This window comes from Cnephaeus nilssonii, assembly GCF_951640355.1.
Source record: "Cnephaeus nilssonii genome assembly, chromosome: 7".
Classification (NCBI taxonomy): domain Eukaryota; kingdom Metazoa; phylum Chordata; class Mammalia; order Chiroptera; family Vespertilionidae; genus Cnephaeus; species Cnephaeus nilssonii.
In genome coordinates, this window is record NC_137078.1 from 41,276,513 (window position 1) to 41,297,280 (window position 20,768).

Consider the following 20,768-nt stretch of genomic DNA (forward strand, 5'->3'; position numbering starts at 1 on the left):
ATACACACACATACATACACACACACATACATACACACACATACACACACACATACACACACACATACACACACACACACACACACACACACACACACACACACAGGCTAGCAGGGCCCTTCATCATTGGTAGAGGTAATTTCTTTGGACTTGTATTTTGACATTGATGTGATTAGTAAAAACCAAAGCAGTGAGATTTTTCTTGCTGCTGATGATAAGAAGGCATTTAAATGGTAAAATTCAGCCCTAGTCAGTTTGGCTGAGTGGGTAGAACATCAGCCTGCGGACCAAAGGGTCCCAGGTTTGATTCCAGTCAAGTGCATATACCTCAGTTGCAGGCTGCAGGCCCTCCTAGGCCCAGGCCCTGGTCAGGGCATGTGTAAAAGGCAACCAATCAATATTTCTCTTTGTCTTTCCCTCTCTCTTCCACTCTCCATAAAAATCAATGAAAAAATGTCCTCGGTAAGGATTAAAATAAATAAAATAAATGGTAAAATTTATATATACCTATTTGATTTTCTTTTCTAGCTTGTTCGTTTTGGTTTAAGTAACCAGCTCGTGGTTGCTTTCAAGGAAGAAAACACCGTGGCTTTTAAGTATTTGTTTTTGAGAGGATATGCTGGCGTAGATGAAGAAAACTACAGTTACAGTGTATATACTCAAGAGGACGCCTATGAGAGCATATTTTACGCTATTAATCAGGCAAGTTTTCATTGTGAATGACCTATATTTTAAGAATATATTGATACTTGATCTTGTGTTAGCCAAAAAAAATTATACATATATTAAAATATTCTAATTAAAACTTGCATAGTCTGCCAAAAAAATGTTTATTGGTATTTCTGTAGGTACATTTCCATGCAATAGATTTTGTGTATTTAAAATTTTTTATTGAGATTTACTTTTTTTATTTATCCCTTCACACCAACTACTTTTGGGCGATTACCCCAGATCAAATGGTCAAGAGCAGATTTATAATCTCAGAAGGTTTGATGGATAAGATACCAAATCTGAGATTCTAGGGAGTTGAATATGATACAGTTGGATCTAGGCAGGTATTGAGAAACCAGATTGGCAGACCTGAAGAAAGCATTTAGAGGAGAGAAATTGTTATTCTTACTCTTTCTTTCTTTTTCATTCATTCATTCACTCATTCATTCATTCATCCATCCATTCAATAAATATTTGGGTACCTAGTATGTGCCAAGTACTTTTCTAGACCGTGAGGATACAGCGTGAATAAAAGATAAAACCCTGTTCTTGTAGAAGTAGTTCTGGAGGGGAGAGCCAGACAAATGAAAAGAAGTGAAATGTATAGTATTGAATGCTGGCTCCCTGAAAACACCACCCAAAAAAAAAGCACGCTGATAATACAAACTGAGCTTATTGCTTACAGCAGTGAGGGAGGTGCTATCTTGACCATTCTCAGTCGTACCCTGGGTGAAAGGGGCAACATCCAGACACAGATTCTGAAGTCTGGTTTAGGGGGGGAAGACTAGGGTCTTTCAATGTGACGGAGCTTGATTAGAATCAGGTAAAGATCATGACATCTCATAGTTTAAGGCTGGTAGACAGCCAGGTGAGGATTAGAGGTGGTTCTCAAAGAATCTTGGAGTTATAAGACTAAATCTTCAAATGGATCATTTGAATGATTTTTTGGAATGTTCCTGAAATAAACAATACAGTTACTTGCAACTTTTATGTTCCTGGGAATAATAAAGTCACGTTAATGACGAGAGGGCCAGTAAAGCCCCGCTAGTGCAGGTAGGCCCGTGGTGAAGCTGTGTTCATGGGAGCTAGAGTCGGGCGTGTGAATGTAAGCTGTGGGGTGTGGAAGGTTTGGGTCCTCCGTGGTATGTCAGAAAGTGATAACTGCTATGGAATAAAGCAGGGAGCAGACTGGGAGAGCCTGGTGGTGCCTGTGTGCTGGTGATGGATGTTTGCACTTATCATTGAGCAGTACGGGAAGGCCTCACTGAGGTGGTAATATTGGAGTCAAGACCTGAAGCAGTGAGCCTAGCAGATTGAAAACCTGGAACAGCAAAGGCCACAGGCAGGCGTGTGCCTGGGAGCTCCAGGAACTGCCTGGAGGTCAGTGTGGCTTCAGGAGGTGGGGGTGGGACCAAGGGTCACTAGTCTGCTGTTAGGTCAGAGAGGTGGGCACGGCCTGAGCTTGGGCCCAGAGTGAGGTGGGAGGTCTGTCAGCACTCCTTTTAGTTTTGAATTCTGCGAGGCAGTGTGTTTCTGTCCAACCTGAGAAGATGACCTGCTGGTATTTTACCCTGGGAGTTCTATTGAGGAATCTATAATAATAAAAGTATAATATGCTAATTAGACCGGGCGACCTTCCCGACGAAGCTGGCTGCGAGGGCTGAGGCAGAGGCAGCTGCCATGGCTGGGGCCGAGCCCCTTGCACAAATTTCATGCATCGGGCCTCTAGTATGATATAAGCAGGAACAAGTAGCTAAAGTCTATTTCATATGCATTAACTTCTGATGAAACTCTTGAAAGCTCATAGTGTTTTTACTTAACTCTTTTTAATAGTATCATCGTCTAAAGAACATATCCCTGGGGACCCTAAGTTATGGAGAAAATGAAGAGCATAGAATTGGCTTAAAAGTCTGTAAGCAGTACTACAAGAAAGGGACCATGTTTTCCTCTAATGAGACACTGAATATTGACAGTGACATCGAAACAGGTAATGGATCACTTCATTATATGCCTTTATCATCTCCTATGGTAACAGCAAAAATGCCCTCATGTGCTAACAAATGGAACAACTTCAACCTTGCTTTCGTGACTGCTATTTGCAGCTGTCAGTTTAACATCTGCCTACAAAGGGCTTTGGCTCAGGAAACGGCAGGTCTATGTAATAGGACCTAGAAATTTGTGGATCTCTTAGGTGCAACTCAAGGTGGTTGGTTTTGTGGTAAATGCCCAGGTGTTTCCTGTTTGTTTAGGTTTTCCCCTCCTCCACGAGGGGGCAATTAGATATTTTGGGGGGGAAAAAATAAAAGAAAGATGAGTCTGTATTTATTAAATGAAATAATGTGTTAAAATGCTTTGCACTCTTGTTTTTATTATTTGTAAAATATATTAACCCTTTGCACTCGCTTGCTTTTTTCTCGATTCCTTTATTCTAATGCTAACCGTGTGGAGTCACACTCGACATCTAAGTGCAAAAGGTTAATGCTCTTCAAAGGCAAATTGTGATTAGCAACCCCTTTCCTCTTTCAGACTATTGCTGGCCCGAAAGTTAACATCTACACAAGCAGAATTGTTTTGTGCCACTCTGTTAAGAATTTAAAAGAATGTCTTATGTAAATTCAAAGTGTTTGACTTACAGCTCTGGGGGTTTTGTAATTCATTCAACACACCTCTGGTGTACACCTACCATGCCCAAGGTACTCACTGTGTATGTCATCATGTGCTGCATAACTGTCAGTCAATGACAGATCACATACACCACAGCGGTCCCACAAGATTATAATGGAACCGAAAAGTCCCCATTGCCCAGTCACATCACAGTGCAATGCATTACACAAATACTCACCATTGTGTTACAGCTGCCTACAGTGTTCAGTACAGTGACATGAGACCGCCTAGGAGCTGTAGGGGAACAAAATTTGTTATCCCCAAATATGTCTACTTGGCAAAAGGATTATTTTAGGCAGGTTAGTTTAAGAAACAGCAAATATGGAAGAAGCTCGTAAGAGACATCTCTTTGTAAGGATGTCTCCCTAGCTGTGCCAGCAAGAGCGGGGTGACCTTGCCTCTGTAGACTCTTATCAATGCAGATGGCAAAGATTCAAATCTGCTTAACAACCTCACCTTTGTTTACTGTGCTTTCCCTGATAACCTCCCATACCTGACCCTCCCCATCCCCTACATCTTCTTTTGTCCTCAGCTGAAGGTGGTATTTAAGGTAGTTGGTGGCTTCAGTTTTCCTGGGTCTCTGTATATAGCAGGTATACATGTTGTTAAACTTTTGTTTGTTTTCTCCTATCAATCTCTCTTTTATTACAGGGATGTCTCAGCCGAGAACCCAGAAGGGTAGAGGAAAAATTACTTTTCTTCTCCTAGAGAGCAATGGGCTATACCCATGGTCGGCAAACTGCGGCTCGAGAGCCACATGCGGCTCTTTGGCCCCTTGAGTGTGGCTCTTCCACAAAATACCACGGCCTGGGCGAGTCTATTTTGAAGAAGTGGCGTTAGAAGAAGTTTAAGTTTAAAAAATGTGGCTCTCAAAAGAAATTTCAATCGTTGTACTGTTGATATTTGGCTCTGGTGACTAATGAGTTTGCCGACCACTGGGCTGTACCATCTAGGTTTGTGTAAGTGCCCTCTCTGATGTTCACACAATGATGGAATCGCCACATTTCTCAGAAGGTAACCCTGTGGTAATCTGTGCATGACTACACTGGGCTTGCAACGATTCATCAGTGATAGCGCCTCAGCTAGATGACAGTTCGGGAGTAGGGATCCTAGGAGCAGTTTACATTTGGGGTGGTTTTATCAACAGGAGAGCATCACACCATTCATTTGACCCTATTTCCTATGACCTGATTTTAAGGGTTCTTGGCAATAGAGGAGAACACCCGCATAAGGCAGAGGTTCTGATTCTGTTTCCACAGGCTGCCTGGCTAGAAGCTCTGCGTGGGTCGGTGTGTCCTGTGCTCCTGGCTCTGAGAGAAGCAGCTCCTGAGCCAGGACCAGCAGGGGCCCCAGGTGGCTTTCAGAGGTCATCTCGGTGTCAGGTGTCAGTGGCTGGCTTTGTGGGCAGCAACCTTACAAGTGGCTTGTCTGATTGCCCCGCAGGTTTTGCTCTCCTGAGATCTATTTGGTAGACAGCAATCAGGGGCTGATCGGTTCACTCTGAATCTTCCCTGAGTCTGTCAGCTCCCTCCTCCCTGTCACTGATTTGAGTACCTGACAGGTGGAGCTGAAACCTTGTGCAGTGACCCTCTGCTTCAAGTAAGCCACTGGCCACTTGTCCTCTTAAAAATGTGTGACTCAATTGGATGCATCATACAACTATTTTCCAGTCATTCATATGTCGTTTTCCTCTATTGATTTTTCTTTAAAAATGAATTCAAGAAATCTGGCCAAAGTCACTATCAGTGGTGAGGTAGGACAGGCAGTCCCAGAAAGTAGAATTTTCCTCCTGGCCATTGGACAGTGATGCACTTGCTCATTTCCTTTCTATCAGAATATGGAATATTTTTAACCAAATGGAGAGAGGTTGATTATTAATTTGACTTTAAGGGAGACTACTTAAGAAAGTTAAATGTATTCTTTAACTTATTAAATATAACTTGTCAAAGAAAATGTTTTGATGTATCTATTCAGAAGGTATCTGTAATAATAAAAGCGTAATATAGTAATTAGACCGGACAGCCGAACGACTTTCCGGATGTCCTTCCGGATGACCTTCCGGATGAAGCCAGGGCTGCGAAGGCCAAGGCCCTTGCACGAATTTCGTGCATTGGGCCTATAGTAAAGAATAGTCTTAAATACTTGATGCCTCTCTTTTCTTGGACACATTGGAGGAAGCCTGCAGATGAAATAAATAGGGGTTGAGTTTGACATCAGTGGTATGGTCTTATAGTTTAAGTAGGTCACTTAGCAGAAGCTGTTATCGGTTACCTATTCATGAATTTGCATTCTCTTTCCCATTAAGAGAATTGCCCTTCAGTGGGCTAAATGCAGAGATCTCCTGCATGCCTGTTTACTCTGCAGATTAATATTTACTTACATGTCTGTGCAGCTGGCGTGAAGGGTTTTCTATCATTCATGCTGTGGACCTATCCCTCCACTCCTCCCTCTAGACCTGTAGCTTTATAGTTCAGCCTTACTTGGGGGAGTTAAAAGTCCTGTTAAAAATTTTTTTAAAACATTTAGATAGCGATGATTCTTATATAGTGTTTAATTTCCTGTAACACAGATTTAAATTTCTTCCGTTCTCCTTTCTTAGCATGAGGCATCCTGACCATTTCATCACTCGCCCAGCTTTTCAAAGAACATATGTAATCCACCTTCCAATTGTCTCTACGAGGGTTGCTGTTTCATTTGCTCGAGTGTCTGTTCTGTGAATGAGGTTCATTTGAGTGAAGAGTCTGCTACTCGGATACCAGTTTGTTCTGTCAGAGGTTTGATGTTTTACGTAGGGCTCTTGCCATCCTTTTAAAAAGTCTCAGTTTCTAGGTTTTGCTGCCACCAGGTTCTTGGTGGCCTCGTTAGCAATGACTCTAGCATAAGGTCAGCCAGATTTTAGAGAGTTCTGCATGTGTATTTGATAAAGTGCATCCCCTTAATTACAACGATAAAACTTGACCAATCAAACAGGCTTTTATAAGGCAAATTTAATATCATTGAACTGTGAAGAGCTCAGGCTCTGGAACGGAACACATGTGGGTTTAAATTCTGGTTTTCCCTCAGCTAGCTGTGTGACCTTGAGAAAGTCTCTTGGCCTCTCTGTGCCTTGAATTGGTCATCTGCAAAACTGCAGCAATAGTACCTATCTCACAGGGTTGCTTTGGGTTTAAATAGGATGATGCATAAATGAGAGAATGTATAAAGCTCCTAGCACAGTGCCTGGCCCAGAGTAAGTGGGTGACATGTAGTTGCTATTTTTATCATCATCAGTCTTTTCCTATAGAGAACAAGTTTCTTGTGAGTAACTGCTCTCACCATATTAATCAAGATCCGGTCAAGAAAACCAACATTATAAACTGTTTCTTGACATTAATAATCTATTTGCCAAAAGTAAGGAGGCACCGCCCTGACTCCTGCCTTTCTTAATATTGTGCCTGTTGAGTTGTCCATTCAGCTCATGTCCTTGTTTTCAGCCTAGGACAGTGGTCGGCAAACTGCAGCTCGCGAGCCGCCGTTTGCCGCTCTGTTGACTACTGAGTTTGCCAACCACTGGCCTAGGAAAATGAATTTTCACGAAATATAGGTGTGTCCTATGTATTGTGACATTTGTGTGTAAGCTATATGCTAGGCAATGGGACAGCCACACAACATAATATGCTCTAGTTGATAGGATAGATAAGCAAATAGAGGATTGCAGTTGTGGGAGAGGACTCTTAAAGAATTAGCCACTGAGTCTACCAAGATTCTGGAGCAACTTCTGAGGATCAGCCCTGGTGTTTCCATTTTATTTTATTTTTTAAACTGGAGGCCCAGTGCACAGATTCGTGCACCAGTGGGGTCCCTCAGCCTGGCCTGCACCCTCTCTCAATCCAGCACCCCTCAGGGGAAACCGGCAGTCCAACATCCCCTGAGTGATGTAGTAGTGCATAAAGTGTCAGGTGGGCAGGGAAGAGTCCAAGCCCAGCCTGGCGCTATGCTACTCCTGCTCATCCCAGCCCCGTTGCACCTGCCTCTGCCGCCGCTTGGTAGCTGTGCTGCAGAGGCAGGAGAGGCTTGTGCTGCCACAGCTGTGCTCGCTAGCCGTGAGCCCAGTGGCTGGTCCCCGATGGTCAGCTGAGCAGTGCTCCCAATGTAGAGGAATTGATTTCAGAGAGCGATAGAAACATCAATAATGCGATAGAGTCATTGACGAGCTGCCTCCTGCATGCCCCACACTGGGGATCAAGCCCACAACCTGGGCATGTGCCCTGAGTGGGAATTGAACTGTGGCCTCCTAGTCATAGGTCGATGCTCAGCCACTGAGCCATGCTGGCTGGGCCAGCGTTTCTATTTTAAAGGCAGCCAGAACCCCAGTAGGAGCCAGTGAAGCCGGCTTCACAGCAGTCTGTCTGTGAGGGCTCTGTGCCCTTGAAAGGTGTTTACCAGCTCTAGACCTCCTCAGGTTCCTGCTAAGGTGTTGGGCTACACAGTAATGAGACACGTTTTCATATGAGGCTCTTGGACTCATTCTTTTATAGTTTAAAGCTCATATTATATTTTTATTGGAATACAACCTAAGTTCCTTTCTCTTCAGTTTTTATTTTGAAAAAATATCAGGTGACACAGAAAGTTTGCAAAGTAACAGAGAAATTTCATTGTATACCTTTCATCTAGATTTCCTCAGTGCTAACATTTTACCACATTTGCTTTATCATTCTTCCTATCCTATATAATGAAAGCCTAGCGACCATAACAGCAGAACGACCAGCATGACCACTCGACCAGTCACTATGCGGTGCACTGACCACCTCTCGGTCCCTTTCCCCGGCCGCAGGCTCCCATATCCCGATGGCAAACGGGGATTTGGGGGTGGGTGGTGGGGGATGCGGGTGGCACCTGGCCAAGGCCCCCACCCCACTGGTCGCCCCACACATAGAGGGTGACCTGCAGTGGGGGTGGGGCCGGTGAGTGGGCGGGAATGGCTGACCTCTCGGTCCTTCCCCCCGGCTGTCAGGCTCCCATTGCCCAACGGCAAACTGGGAACCCGGGTGGGTGGCAGCAGGAGGTGGGTCTGGCTGCAGCCAGGGAAGATGGCCCCGATTGCAGGCTAAGCCTAGGGACCATACCCGCATACGAATTTCATGCGCTGGACCTCTAGTGTTTAAATATCCCTCCTGAAATGTATGAGAATAAGAGCTGACATGATGTCCCTTTACCTGTAAATATTCCAGTGTGTGTTTCCCAAGAACAGTCTCCCACATCATCTCTGTACAGTGCTCAAAAGCACAAGTAAACATCAGCATAGCACTTTAATCTACAAACCCTATTCACATTTCATCAATTGCCCTAATGTTCTCCATAGCAAAAGAAAGGCCCCCTCCCACCCCATCCTCCTTGGTCCAGGATCACATACTGCATTTAGTTGTCATGCCTCTTTAGTCTCCTTTAATCTGGAGCAAAATAGTTCCTTGGTTTGTTGGGTTGTGTGTGTGTGTTTTTTTATGACCTTGACATTTTTTAAAAAGTATGTTTTTATTTATTTTATAGAGAGAGGAGGGGAGAGAGAGAGAGAGAGAGAGAGAGAGAGAGAGAGAGAGAGAGAGAGAGAGAGAGAAAACACACCACAAAACAAAACATGGATGTGTGTATGCACCCAGATCGGGCATCTAACTGCAACCTGGGTATTGTGCCCTGAACGGGAATTGAACCTGCGACCTCTTGGTGTGCGGGACGATGCTCAACCAACTGTCCCACACCGGCCAGGGGCTAATTTTGACATTTTAAAAGAGTAAAATGTTCCTCACTTTGGGTTTTTCTGTTTCTTTAGGACTAGATTGGGGTTATGCATTTTAGCGAGAATAGCACACAAGCAGTACATTATTTCAGGAGGTGTCGTTTTATCTCATTACTGGCAGTGTGAACTTGGATCACTTGGGCAGGGTGCTGCTATCTGCCAGCTTCTCCATTGTAGTTACCGGTCTTCCTGTTGTAATTCCTAAGTACTCTGTGGGGAGAGACGTTGGAAGTGTTCTGCTTCTCCTCGCCCTTCGGCCCACTGGTTTTAGCATCCGATTTTTGCCTGAAGCAATTGTTGTTCTCCATTGGTCTAGACTGCGTTTACTTGGACCTCCAGGGCCTCTCCAAGAACGATGAGGACTGGAAGAACTCATCATTCTTCAGACTGGAATTTTATAGGTGAAAACGTTTTTCAGTCTCATTTCCCAAGAGACAGGCATTGAGGGAGGGAAGGAGAGTAAGATAGTAAGACTCTGACAATGTATACCTTGTGATATTTTTTATTCAGGCTTTTACAGGTTGAAATCTCCTTTCACCTCAAAGGCATTGACCTGCAGACGATGCTTTCCCGAGAGTTACCGGACTGTTACGTCTTTCAGAATACGGCAAGTGTCTGTTTACTCAGCCACTGTTTCTTATGCTTCCCTCCTCCTTCTGTAGATGCACAGTGCAAAGCACACCAGCCTATAGATGTGTCAGATGCAGTCGTGTTTAGAAGAGGTGAATGGCACGATAGCATTGTTCATCCAGAGACCGTTTCGTCTGAAAATGAAGCAAAGCCTTTCCCAATGTTTTAAAAACTAAATTTCTGCGTTGAAAAGAGAAGTTTCCAAATGGGCTTTGAGCTCTTAACTCTTCTAATACATTTTTTAAAAAGTTTATGGCAAGTGTTTTAAGTGTCTATAATATTTTCCCCACTTTCAAAGAAAGGTCTTTGCAAATGTAGCAAACGCTTTCAAACCTCCAGGCAGACACTGCCCCCGTGATCGGAAGGCCATTCTGCAGAGGGTCAGTTGTCGCTCCTTTTATTCTGGGAGGAGGCTTGTGCAGTGAAGACACTGTTCAGTTTTGTGGGGACAGTCACCTGTCTTCTCACTTTCATGGAATTTCATGCCCTTCTTTCCTCCCCCCCTTTTCCCTTTCATTTTCCTTCCCTCCCTCCCTTCTTCATGTTCATGGAAGAGCAAAACTGGATGCTGGGCTGAACATTGTATGCAATTATCTTTTAGCAACTCAGGAGAGTACTTTATTCAATAGTCCGTAAATACTAATGAGTCCCTACTATGCACCACACACTGCCCTGCTCTTGAGGTGCAGTGGAAGCTTACAGCTCAGTGGAAGAGAGAGAAAAGCAAGTAAACAAAGAAATAAAAGTAATTACTAATGGCGACTGGTGGTAAGGAAGAGAAGAGCAGGATTAACGGCCCTGGAGTGACCTACACATTATGAATCACATGACGAAATTAAGGAAGTTCACAGGCAGAGAACTTGAGAGCTGAAAGTGTAGCTGATCTATGAGTAAATCTATAAGCTTTGGGCATCTCTGAACACAAGCCACACCCAATTATATCACTACGACGAAACTAGAGTTTCGAGAATTCACCCTACAGGCCTCATTTCTATACCTCTGAGCTATGACTAAACCTCCACTAACCCTGGCACTTGAGGTTTCATTTCCCCCAAGGAAAACCCCGAAAATACTTCTCTCAAGGCCTAAAATACCCAGCATATTTCACTTATAAATTTTAAGTGATATAAGTGTAATAGTGGAAGATATGAGTCATTGGCAATCTTAAATTCAGCCTGCAGCCTTAGGGCATTTTTTGCCATTTCTGAAAACATTATATATAGCATTTGAGGTGAACAGAAAACTAATCTCCAACCTAGTAGAAACCTAGAATTTCATACCCAAAAGACTAACTTGAAGCAAATGCTTTTGGATTCCATTCTGTGTAATCAGTGAGGTCACTGTGTTCTCTTGTCAAAGACTGGTGAATTTCATGTTTGTTCCTGGGACTAGCTGGCTGTTTTGCTTTTGGATTTCTCCCACCCTGCTTGTGGATTTAGTAGAACTTAATACAAAGCTGCCTTTGGACACTATTTTTTCATTAATGAAAGTTGTGAAGAATCATGTGATGAGGGCATTTTCATCAGTACAATTTTTGGGTCAGCCTGCTGTTTGGATGCCATTAAAATTTTAAGCAGAGTCCATCTAACAAGTCATATGTTCTGCTCTTCATACATTTGTGTTTCCAGATTACCTTTGACAACAAAGCTCACAGTGGCAAAATCAAAATCTATTTTGACAGTGATGCTAACATTGAAGAATGTAAAGACTTAAACATATCTGGATCTGGTAAGTGTCTTACATGCTTGCCCATTGGAGGATTTTTAGCATTTTATTTTGGAATTTCGGGTGTTTACATGGTTGACTTGGATGGTGATTAGAAAGAAAGGGCTCCTGAAAACCAGACCTTGAGCATTAAATTCTGTAAAGCATAGCCAGAAACTTTGCATTTTTGTTAAATTCAGCAAATATTGATTATACACCTCTTAGAAGAGGCAGCAAGCCCAGTGCTTAGGGTACAACCTTGGCAGCCAGACTGCCTAGGTTTGGGTCTTGGTTCTGTTTACTATGTCTGTGATCTTGGAAAACTTATTTAACCTCTCTATGTCTCAGTACTTTCCAAAATGAGGGTGAGAATAGTACTTATCTTCCAGTATGTTGTGCATTAAATGAGTTAGTATGTAAAGCAAAGCACCGAGAACAAGAGTTGGCACATAGTATTGCTAGGCACTCTGGATAAGAAAGGAAACACCTTAGCGAGGGAGACAGACGTGCTTTTAAAATCTCCAATATGTCATGGATAGCCGTAAGTGGTGGAGGTACGAAAGGCATGACGGTAAAGAAAGCAAAGGTTAATTTTGACTGGGGCAAACTTCCCTAAGTTTCCTATCATTATTTTTCAAATACGTTTTCAATTTCTGGCTCTCTCTCTTCTGCTCCCAACACCCCCATGATGTGAATGTTGGTTTGCTTGAAGTTGTCCCAGAGGCTCCTTGCAATATCCTCATTTACGGAGTGATTCTTTTTTCTTTATGCCGTTCTGAATAGGTATTTTTTGCTTCCTTATACTCCTAATTGCTCTTTTGATTCTTGGCTTCATCTTCTCTACTGTGGATTCCCTGAAAATTCTTCTTCATTTCAGTTAGTGTATCCTTCATTTCCGACTGGTTCTTTTTTTATAGTTTCTATGCCCCCCCTTTTTATTACCACCAAACCAGTATTATATGAAATGTTTCTTGAAGAAGGAAAATATAAAAAATATGAACAATAAAGTGCCAATAAATACATATCTATCAACAATTGATTCTAAAAAACAAAATAAACAAGCAGAAGAGAAAGACTCATAGATACAAAGAACATTTTGATGGTTGCCAGGCGGGAGGGGGTTGGGAGTTGGGTGAAGAATTAAGAAGTACAAGTTGATAGTAACAGAATAGTCATGGGGATGTAAAGTACAGCATAGGAAATATAGTCAATAATATTCTAATAACTATGTATGGTATCAGATGGGCATGAGATTTATCAGGATGATTACTTAGTGAGTTATATAATGTCTAATCACTGGGCTGTACATCTGAAACTAATGTAATATTGCATGCCAACTGTAATTGAAAAATTAAAAAATGATTTAAAAATAATTATTTTTTTAAAAAAGAAGGTGGTCTGGCTCCCTCCTGTGGCCAGTGAGGAGAAACACTAACATTTTTATAGGCTCCCAGTGCTGTGTAGTAAGAAACCAGATTCTGTCACTAGGAAAATATGAATTTAAAATAAAATGATGTGAAAACTTTGAAAAAAGCTGAAGTTTGGAAACAAGCTTAAGAAATGGAGCCTCCCCCAGTCTGATTGATTGGCCTGGCTTTGGGGAAGTGGAAAGACAGAAAGTGGGACAAAGGCAAGGGTAACATCTGGTGAGATCCTTGCCTATTTCCAAAACTTCTGAGTTCATTCACATTCGTATACGCTCCCTCTCATTGCCTATGTTATCTCAGGGCGAAATACAAGGGAATGTCCATTTTCATATACAAACCAAATGTTGCTTCTTTTGACTTCTAATACCCTTTCCCAAGGGTGCCATTAATCTTCACTTTAACTTGATTTTATGAGTATAGCAATTTAAGCATGAAGGGTTGGAGGAGGTATTGTCGGGCAGGACTCCCCGTTGGTGGCTGATGTAATGGGTATTATAGGGGAAGGGAGTTTAGTAAGTGTGGGAAGCCCTGGGTTAGAGCCACACAGGCAGGCAGTAATGGTGTACAGGGACTTCTCAGGGCCTCTGGGAGGACTGGGTGGAACAAATGACTTAACCAGGTTGGCAGAGGCATCTCTCTGGACTAGTGTTTTACAAACCTAGGTTTGGGCAATGTTCCCATAGGGGTAACAGGGTTTCAATAGAGTAAGAAAGCAATTACAGTGTTCAGAAAATACTTTCTGTAGCACACCAAACTAGTCTTCCTAATAAAGTATAACAATACAATACTGTTTTCTCTGTGAGGAGGGATGGTTTCTCTTTCTAGCTCTGGGCCTCAATTTTCCCACTATGAGCAATCTTAGAGATTTGGTCTAGCTATACGTTAGACAGGAAGGTACTGTCATAGATGCTGTCCTTGCATTTTATGAGGTTTTCAGTCCCATTTTCCCATGAACTGCCTCTAATCCTTTTGCCTCATCCCATGGGGAAGGAAGGAAGGAAGGAAGGAAGGAAGGAAGGAAGGAAGGAAGGAAGGGAGGGAGGGAGGGAGGGAGGGAGGGAGGGAGGGAGGGAGGGAGGGAGGGAGGGAGGGAGGGAGGGAGGGAGGGAGGGAGGGAGGGAGGGAAGGGTCTTGGATTCTAGTCAAATTAAGTTGCTTTGCTTTTTTACCTAAACCTCTGACGTATAAAATGGCTAAAGGTAAATGTCAGTGCTAGGTGCCAGGCATGGCTCTACCTGGTTTCAGCATGGATGTTTTACCTGCTTTCCTGACAGCCCTTGAGGCAGGCACAGTTGCTTCCCCCACTTTGTAGCCTAGGCACCTGAAGCCTGCTTAGCGAGGCTAAATAGGAAATAGTTCACTCGGTGAGTTACATGTATTGGCTGGCTGTGGTCATAACCCACTGGTGAGCAGCTTTACCCAGACACTCATGCTGTTGTCTCTCACACCCTTGTTATTAATAAGGCTGTGGACACTCCGCTCTTTCTCTTAAACGCTTCTCTGTAGAGGTGTCGCTGAGGAGCACTCTGAGTCTGGACTCCTTGGAAGGTTGCCCGTCCCCAGTCCTGTTTCCTTCTCCTCTGGCCTTTCTCCATCTCGTTCCTGAGCTCATTTCCTCTTCTAATTCTCAAGCTTTACTGTCCCCCTGTCCTCTGTCTGCTTTTCTCTCTGTGGTCTGAGTGCCTGTGCCCCCACTCGTGGCTTTAGCTGCCACTGAGCCATCCTCTCTTGTCATGGACATCCAGACTGAGCTCAGTTTACGGAGGACAGGAAACCAGGAGTCATGCCTGGTTGGTCCTTCCTCCTTGTTCCCCGAGTCCCCTTGGAGACCATGTTGCCTCTCTCTGCTTCATCTCTCACCACATTGTGCCTCCTCCTTCTGTGCCTTCTCTGCCTCTGACTTAGCTCAGACCTTCACACCTTCTAACTTAGATTATTCGGTGCTCTTCTCATGTTCTGCTGGAGTCCCTGCATTTGCTTGTGAGCACACTGAAGCATTATGCTAAGCAAAGGCACTGTAGTGTTGACAAAATACATATGATCCCTGCCTCCCAGAGCCATCCATTTGGTGGGGAAGATGGGCATTGAATGATTCCATAGTAACCACTGTGTTGTTTCATGTGCTTTCATATATGAACTTGTTTAATCTTCACAACAGCCCTATGATTAATTTTTTTTTAATTCTACCCACTTTTTGGGTGAGGAAACTGAGGCACCTTCCCTAAGGCTGCTCAGCTTCGGAGTGCAGGGCTGAGATTCAGACCCAAGGTTTCAGGCCCCCAGAGACCATGTCCTTTCCCATTTTTCACTTCTCTGTTCCTTGCTGTGCTCTCTTTGAAGTTCAGTGGTCATCAAATAAAGGATACTATAGGTGTGTACATTATGGAGAGTGCTCTGAGAGTAGGGAAGGGGCTAATAAAGATGGGAATATAGGGAATTTTGTTCTGAGAAGATGATACTCACTCTGAAACCTAAGGTTGAAAAAGAATCATCTTAACATGTGTGTTGAAGAGGGTGCTGTTCCAGGCAGAGGGATCATCATGTGCAAAGCCCCTGAGGCAAGAGAGAGAGAGAGAGAACCTGATAGGAGGTGGGAAGAAGGAAGACCAGTATGGCCTCAGAATAGAGAAGATGGGGGGAGAGAAGCAACTGGCAGGTGATGGGACTGCAGGGATGGGTAGGGGAGCCAGGCAGGGGAGAGCCATCGTTGGTATTTGGGATAATTCCATGAAGTCTGAGAGAAGCTAAGGTTACAATTTCATCTTCCTCCAGTACATTCCCCATGCTACTGTGTTCCAAGGTAGACTCTCCTCCTCACTACCATTCCAGGTGGTTATTTTCTCCATGTGCAGAAGGAGCTTATTGAATGCTGGGAAAGTGCACAGTAAGATTGAGAAACAGAAATGGGGAGTCTGAGTCAGAGGTATTTTAAATTGTTTGTTTCCTCATTAATGGGGAACATGGTGTTTGTGCTTGTATGTGAAAGACCTCAGAGTATGTCAATAGTTTTGCCTCTTATGAATTGAGCCAAAATGGACCACCTTCTGTCGAATTATAGTCTATGTAAATATTTACAAATACATTTTAGTACGTCTCTAAAGAGTTTATATGTTTTTAAATGTATAACTCTTAATAACAGGGAAAGTTTTACCTTATTTGTAGACTTCTGAGTGAATGTATTGCGATTTGTTTCTGATGTTTTTGAATTTATCATTTGAACTTCTTTTTTGACTACCATCTTGTCAGAAATTATTCCCCAGTGAGGTGTGTTTATCATTTTTGTTCCTTAGTTCAGAAGAATACTCAGTATGTGCTTTTGTTTGATTCATTTGTCATTGTGATTTGCTTGGCGTCTCTGATTCTGTGCACAAGATCCATTGTTCTTGCTTTACGCTTACGAAAGGTATGTATGCTTGAATTTTCTTCCCCCCTGTTGGCCTCCACCCTCAGTTTGTCCAAACAGTGGGCCCTGGTGTTGGGTCATCCTGTCCTTTCTGGAGCCCTTGACTAAATTAGATTTCTTTGAGTGATTGCCCCCTAAAAGGCATTCATCAACCTGAGGTGTGTAAGGTGAGTGCAAGCTCCCACCATGTCAGGTGGGATCAGATAATTATCTTGCTTAAAACTGAGCCAACGAACACAGGTGCACAATGGTGAGCTCTCAAGCTCTTGAATGTTTCCAGAATAAATGAGACCCTTTTGAATCAGGAGTAAATCTTAAGAACTGAATAATAGCACGTGTGGGTTTCATCTTTTGCCTTCAAATCAGATTTCATTTTGACAGGGGGCATGATACATGGGTTATAATGAAGCATAAAATACTTTATTCTATATTTTAAATAGCTTGGAAATTCTCCCCCGTTTCATTTCGCCTTGTTACTCTCGGGGCTCTTGTGAAGCTATATCCCAGCTCCCCACAAACCTTACTCTGGTTTGTGGCGTGTGTGGAAATGCAGAATGGGGTCAGGTGCATGAAGTCATCAGCATGCCATTGGTGGAGCAAGAAAACAGTCTTCATTCGATTTTTCTCAATCTTGACCTCCGTCAACTTATTTTGTAAATATCCATTTGTCTTACTGCCCCTTCCCCGCAAGTCCCCTGATACTCTGTCTGTACCAGGCCAGGGTCCTGGTTCTGCCTAGGCCGGGGGTGGGCATTGGGAACACACACACAGGAGCTGGAATGCCTGGGCTCCCATCCTGGCTCCACCTCCCCAGCCTCAGTTCTCTCCTCTGGAAGAACAGGCTACTAATGCTTGGTTCATAGGGTGCTGTCTGGTTGAATGAGGTGATAAAGTAACGTATTTGGGATGTACTATGTGACAGCTTTTACAAGAGTCTGTTGGAGATAAGAGCATAAGCTTATGATGTTTGAGTTCGCTTGGTAGGCACTTGAAGGCTTTAGTCTAGCTGGGCAGGTGAGGGGGGAAGTGTGGGCGTAATCTCCGGCTTCGAGAAGGATAGGTAACACCGTACCGTGTTACAGGTGAGAGCTCTGTTTTGCACTTATCTTCTCCTTCCAGAGGGCAGTGTGGTTTGTAAGAAATACTTTTTAAAATGTTTGCTGCAGAGATTTCTAAATTTCTTCCTGGAGAAGTACCAGCGACACGTGTGTAATGCTGACCAGTGGGAGTTCATCAACGGATGGTATGTCCTGGTGATTATCAGCGACCTAATGACAATCATTGGATCCATCCTCAAAATGGAAATTCAAGTAAAGGTGAGGGGCCACCCACTCTAAGTCTGCTGCTCTTTCTATCCTGGATGATCCTTTAGGATATAAATTCCTTGGGGAGACTGGTTTGATTCTCATGTTTTCTCTTTTCTCGCTTCCATATATCGGAAGCCTCCTCTGACCCGATTCCTTGTGGAGGGAATATAAAGAAGCTGATGTTCTGGGGGGAGATGATATCCCTATGAATACCCCCAGGAAACTTGCAGCTTCTTGAGCATAGGAACTGAAGTTTGAGAAGATTGGTTGTTTGGGTGGTTTCATTTATTTAAAAAAAAAAAATGGCAGGAGAAACAGTGACCCATGAACCAGTTCTATCAAGAGCCAGTCCTGCCCAGTGGGTGCTTTGGCAGATGGGGGTGAGGGCAGGACTATTCCAGTGTCTGCAGGTGCCTGACTGCATAGAACTTCGTTGAATTGATCTGATGACAAAGTCTTGACCCTTCACCCAGATATTCTCCCCTCCAGGCTGTGCTGTCTATGGGGGAGTTTACCTAACTTTCTCTCCCGGCACTAACATAGCTCCCACTTGTCCATCCTGATGACCTCTGGCTTCCTTTGGGCCGCTCCCCTCTGGCCTGGATTGCTGCAGCCATCTCCTCATTGCTTGTCTGCCTTCAGCCTCACATCCCTCAGATCCACCCACACAGCTGTCAGAGGAAAGTCCCTGGCAGTGACTATCCTGCTGTTACAGTCCCTTCTCATGGGAACCCCCTTGGGTGGAGTGGCCTCCAGGGTCCTCCTCATCTAGCTCTGCCTCCCTCTCCTGCCTGAGATTCACTGAGCCATCCATACTGACCCCCTAGGACAACTTTCTGGCTCGCAGTATTGGGCCCTGGTTCAGCCTTTTGTCCATTTACCTGCAATGCTCACCCCCAGCCTGTCCCCCAGGCCCAGCCCTGCTCTGGGTCATGCCCATGGGAAGTGCTTTGTGACAAGCTGGGCACTGCATCTCTCACAGGACTTAGCATATTATATTAAAACCAGGGGCCCAGTGAGGGGTTCCTTCAGACCAGTCTGCACTCTCTCCAATCTGTGACCCCTTGGGGGATGTCTGACTGCCGGTTTAGAAGCCCAATCCCAGTGATCGGGCCTAAACTGGCAGTCGGACATCCCTCTCGCAATCCGGGACCACTGGCTCCTAACCACTCACCTGCCTGCCTGATCCCCCTAACTGCCCTCCCCTGTGGCCTGGTCACTCCTAACTGCTCTCCCCTGCTGGCCTGATTGCCCCTAACTGCTCTCCCCTGCCAGCCTGATCGCCCCTAACTGCCTCTGCCCTATCCCCGCTACCATGGCTTTGTCCAGAAGGACGTCTGGAAGTATGTCCAGAAGATGTCCAGTCTAATGAGCATATTACCCTTTTATTAGTATAGGTTGTGGTTGTGTGTGTGTCTCCTCAGTTAGATCCAGAAATCCTCAAGAGCAGGAACTGTGTTAGCCAATCATGTTTGAGCTTTCTTTCAGAAGTAGCTGACTGGCATCGTTTCATATTTAACGAACACCATTAGTTTATATTCTTTAATGCCTAAGTAAATGCATTTTCTGTTTCAGGATATTATTTGAACAAAAAGCTGAACCAATTGAAATACTAAAAGGAAAGGAGAAACACATTTGGGATTGTGCTCTCTATTATTTTCCTCTTCAGTTTAGAAACCCTTAGGATCACCTATAGAGAGCAGGCAGTCCATTCTTTTCCTGTCAACTTAAAGTGAGGTTAATAAGCTGAGGGGAGTAGAATATGTCACTCATATCTGTTTTTCCATTCCTTAGAATATCACCAGTTACGATCTGTGCAGCATTTTGCTTGGAACGTCCACGCTTCTTGTCTGGGTTGGAGTCATCAGATACCTGGGTTACTTCCAAAAATATAATGTAAGGATGTGGCCTTGGGTCGTGTCATAGGATTGAGATTAATTTCTTCGTCGGGTTCCAGGAAGCTGCTTTTTAATCCCCCCTGCTCTGCCGGTGTCGTTGCAGGTGCTCATTTTAACAATGCAAGCCTCACTGCCAAAGGTGCTTCGCTTCTGCGCCTGCGCCGGGATGATCTACCTGGGTTACACCTTCTGTGGCTGGATCGTCTTGGGCCCCTATCACAACAAGGTGTGTAGCCCTGGTTCTTCCTTCTGCAGAGTAGGCACCTGGAAAGTGGGCTTCCAGGACTTCGCCTTCTCCCCACTCTCCCCCAGCACATACCCTCGGCGTCAGGAAAGCCATACCTTTGTATCGGGTTTCTTTTCCCTTTCCTTTTCTGGATGTTGACACCACTGTGAGGGGGAGTGGAGAGCACACTTCAGAGTTGTCTGGGACTGGTTTATGGGTCACATTCCAACCCACCAATTGTCAAATAAGAAATGTCTGGATATGGGATCCTATAAGAAAAACGACAATAGGATGGGGGGAATTATTACAAGATCTTTCTAATTGAACGTATTAGGGTTTTCATCCCAATTAATTGAGGAGAACAAAGGTGGACAGAGTGCCCAGAATAGACCACATTAGGTTTATGATTAAAAGGAAACACGTCTTGTCTGTGATGGTGGTTTTGATGGCAGCATCGCCTCTGCCTTATGAAAGATCCGCATCAGAATTCCAAATGGTTGCTGGGCTTCAGTCAGCATCGTAACCTCAGGGACATCAAAGTTGTGCTCTTGTTTTAAAAATAAAACATTGATTGGTGGAAACGTCAGGAAATGAAAGTAGGTAGGCCCTGTTTTTAAACCAAAACACAAAACAAAACAAAACAAAAAACAACAGAAAGGAAAAGGAGTTATTGCAACTTGTAGCTTTTCTTCCATGGGCCTCTGGCAGTTGGAACCACAGATACAACAAAAATAACAGCAGCCAACACTGCGTGCTTAGCATTTCTGTCCTCTCGTTCGTTTAACCTCCGCAACAGCCCCTGGTCCTGTTCTCCTGGCTCAGGTGCTCTGCAAGAAGAAAAGGGGTGAAATGCCAAGGGTTACACTGATGCTTGTATTACAGCTTAGCCTCAACCTCTGGCCTCTCCCGTTGCCTTAAACAAAACATCTGCTTATATCTGGTTTATACACTGTTCACAAAAAGTGAGCAATCCAGAAAGGCCGAGCTCTGTGCGTTGTCCTACTTGAATATGTCCTAGTAATTTG

General features: G+C 44.1%; 1 protein-coding gene across 2 annotated transcripts in view; it reads left to right on the forward strand.

The window, feature by feature from the left end:
• MCOLN2 (mucolipin TRP cation channel 2) overlaps positions 1-20,768 on the forward strand; it is a 47,016-nt gene that overhangs the window by 14,841 nt on the left and 11,407 nt on the right. For both annotated transcript variants that reach the window (XM_079776580.1, XM_079776581.1), the window contains exons 3-11: positions 529-702; positions 2,545-2,698; positions 9,465-9,549; positions 9,659-9,755; positions 11,407-11,506; positions 16,200-16,312; positions 17,479-17,628; positions 19,414-19,515; positions 19,621-19,743. In XM_079776580.1, the coding sequence (XP_079632706.1) occupies positions 529-702; positions 2,545-2,698; positions 9,465-9,549; positions 9,659-9,755; positions 11,407-11,506; positions 16,200-16,312; positions 17,479-17,628; positions 19,414-19,515; positions 19,621-19,743 (1,098 nt within the window). The remainder of the gene's footprint in view (positions 1-528; positions 703-2,544; positions 2,699-9,464; positions 9,550-9,658; positions 9,756-11,406; positions 11,507-16,199; positions 16,313-17,478; positions 17,629-19,413; positions 19,516-19,620; positions 19,744-20,768) is intronic.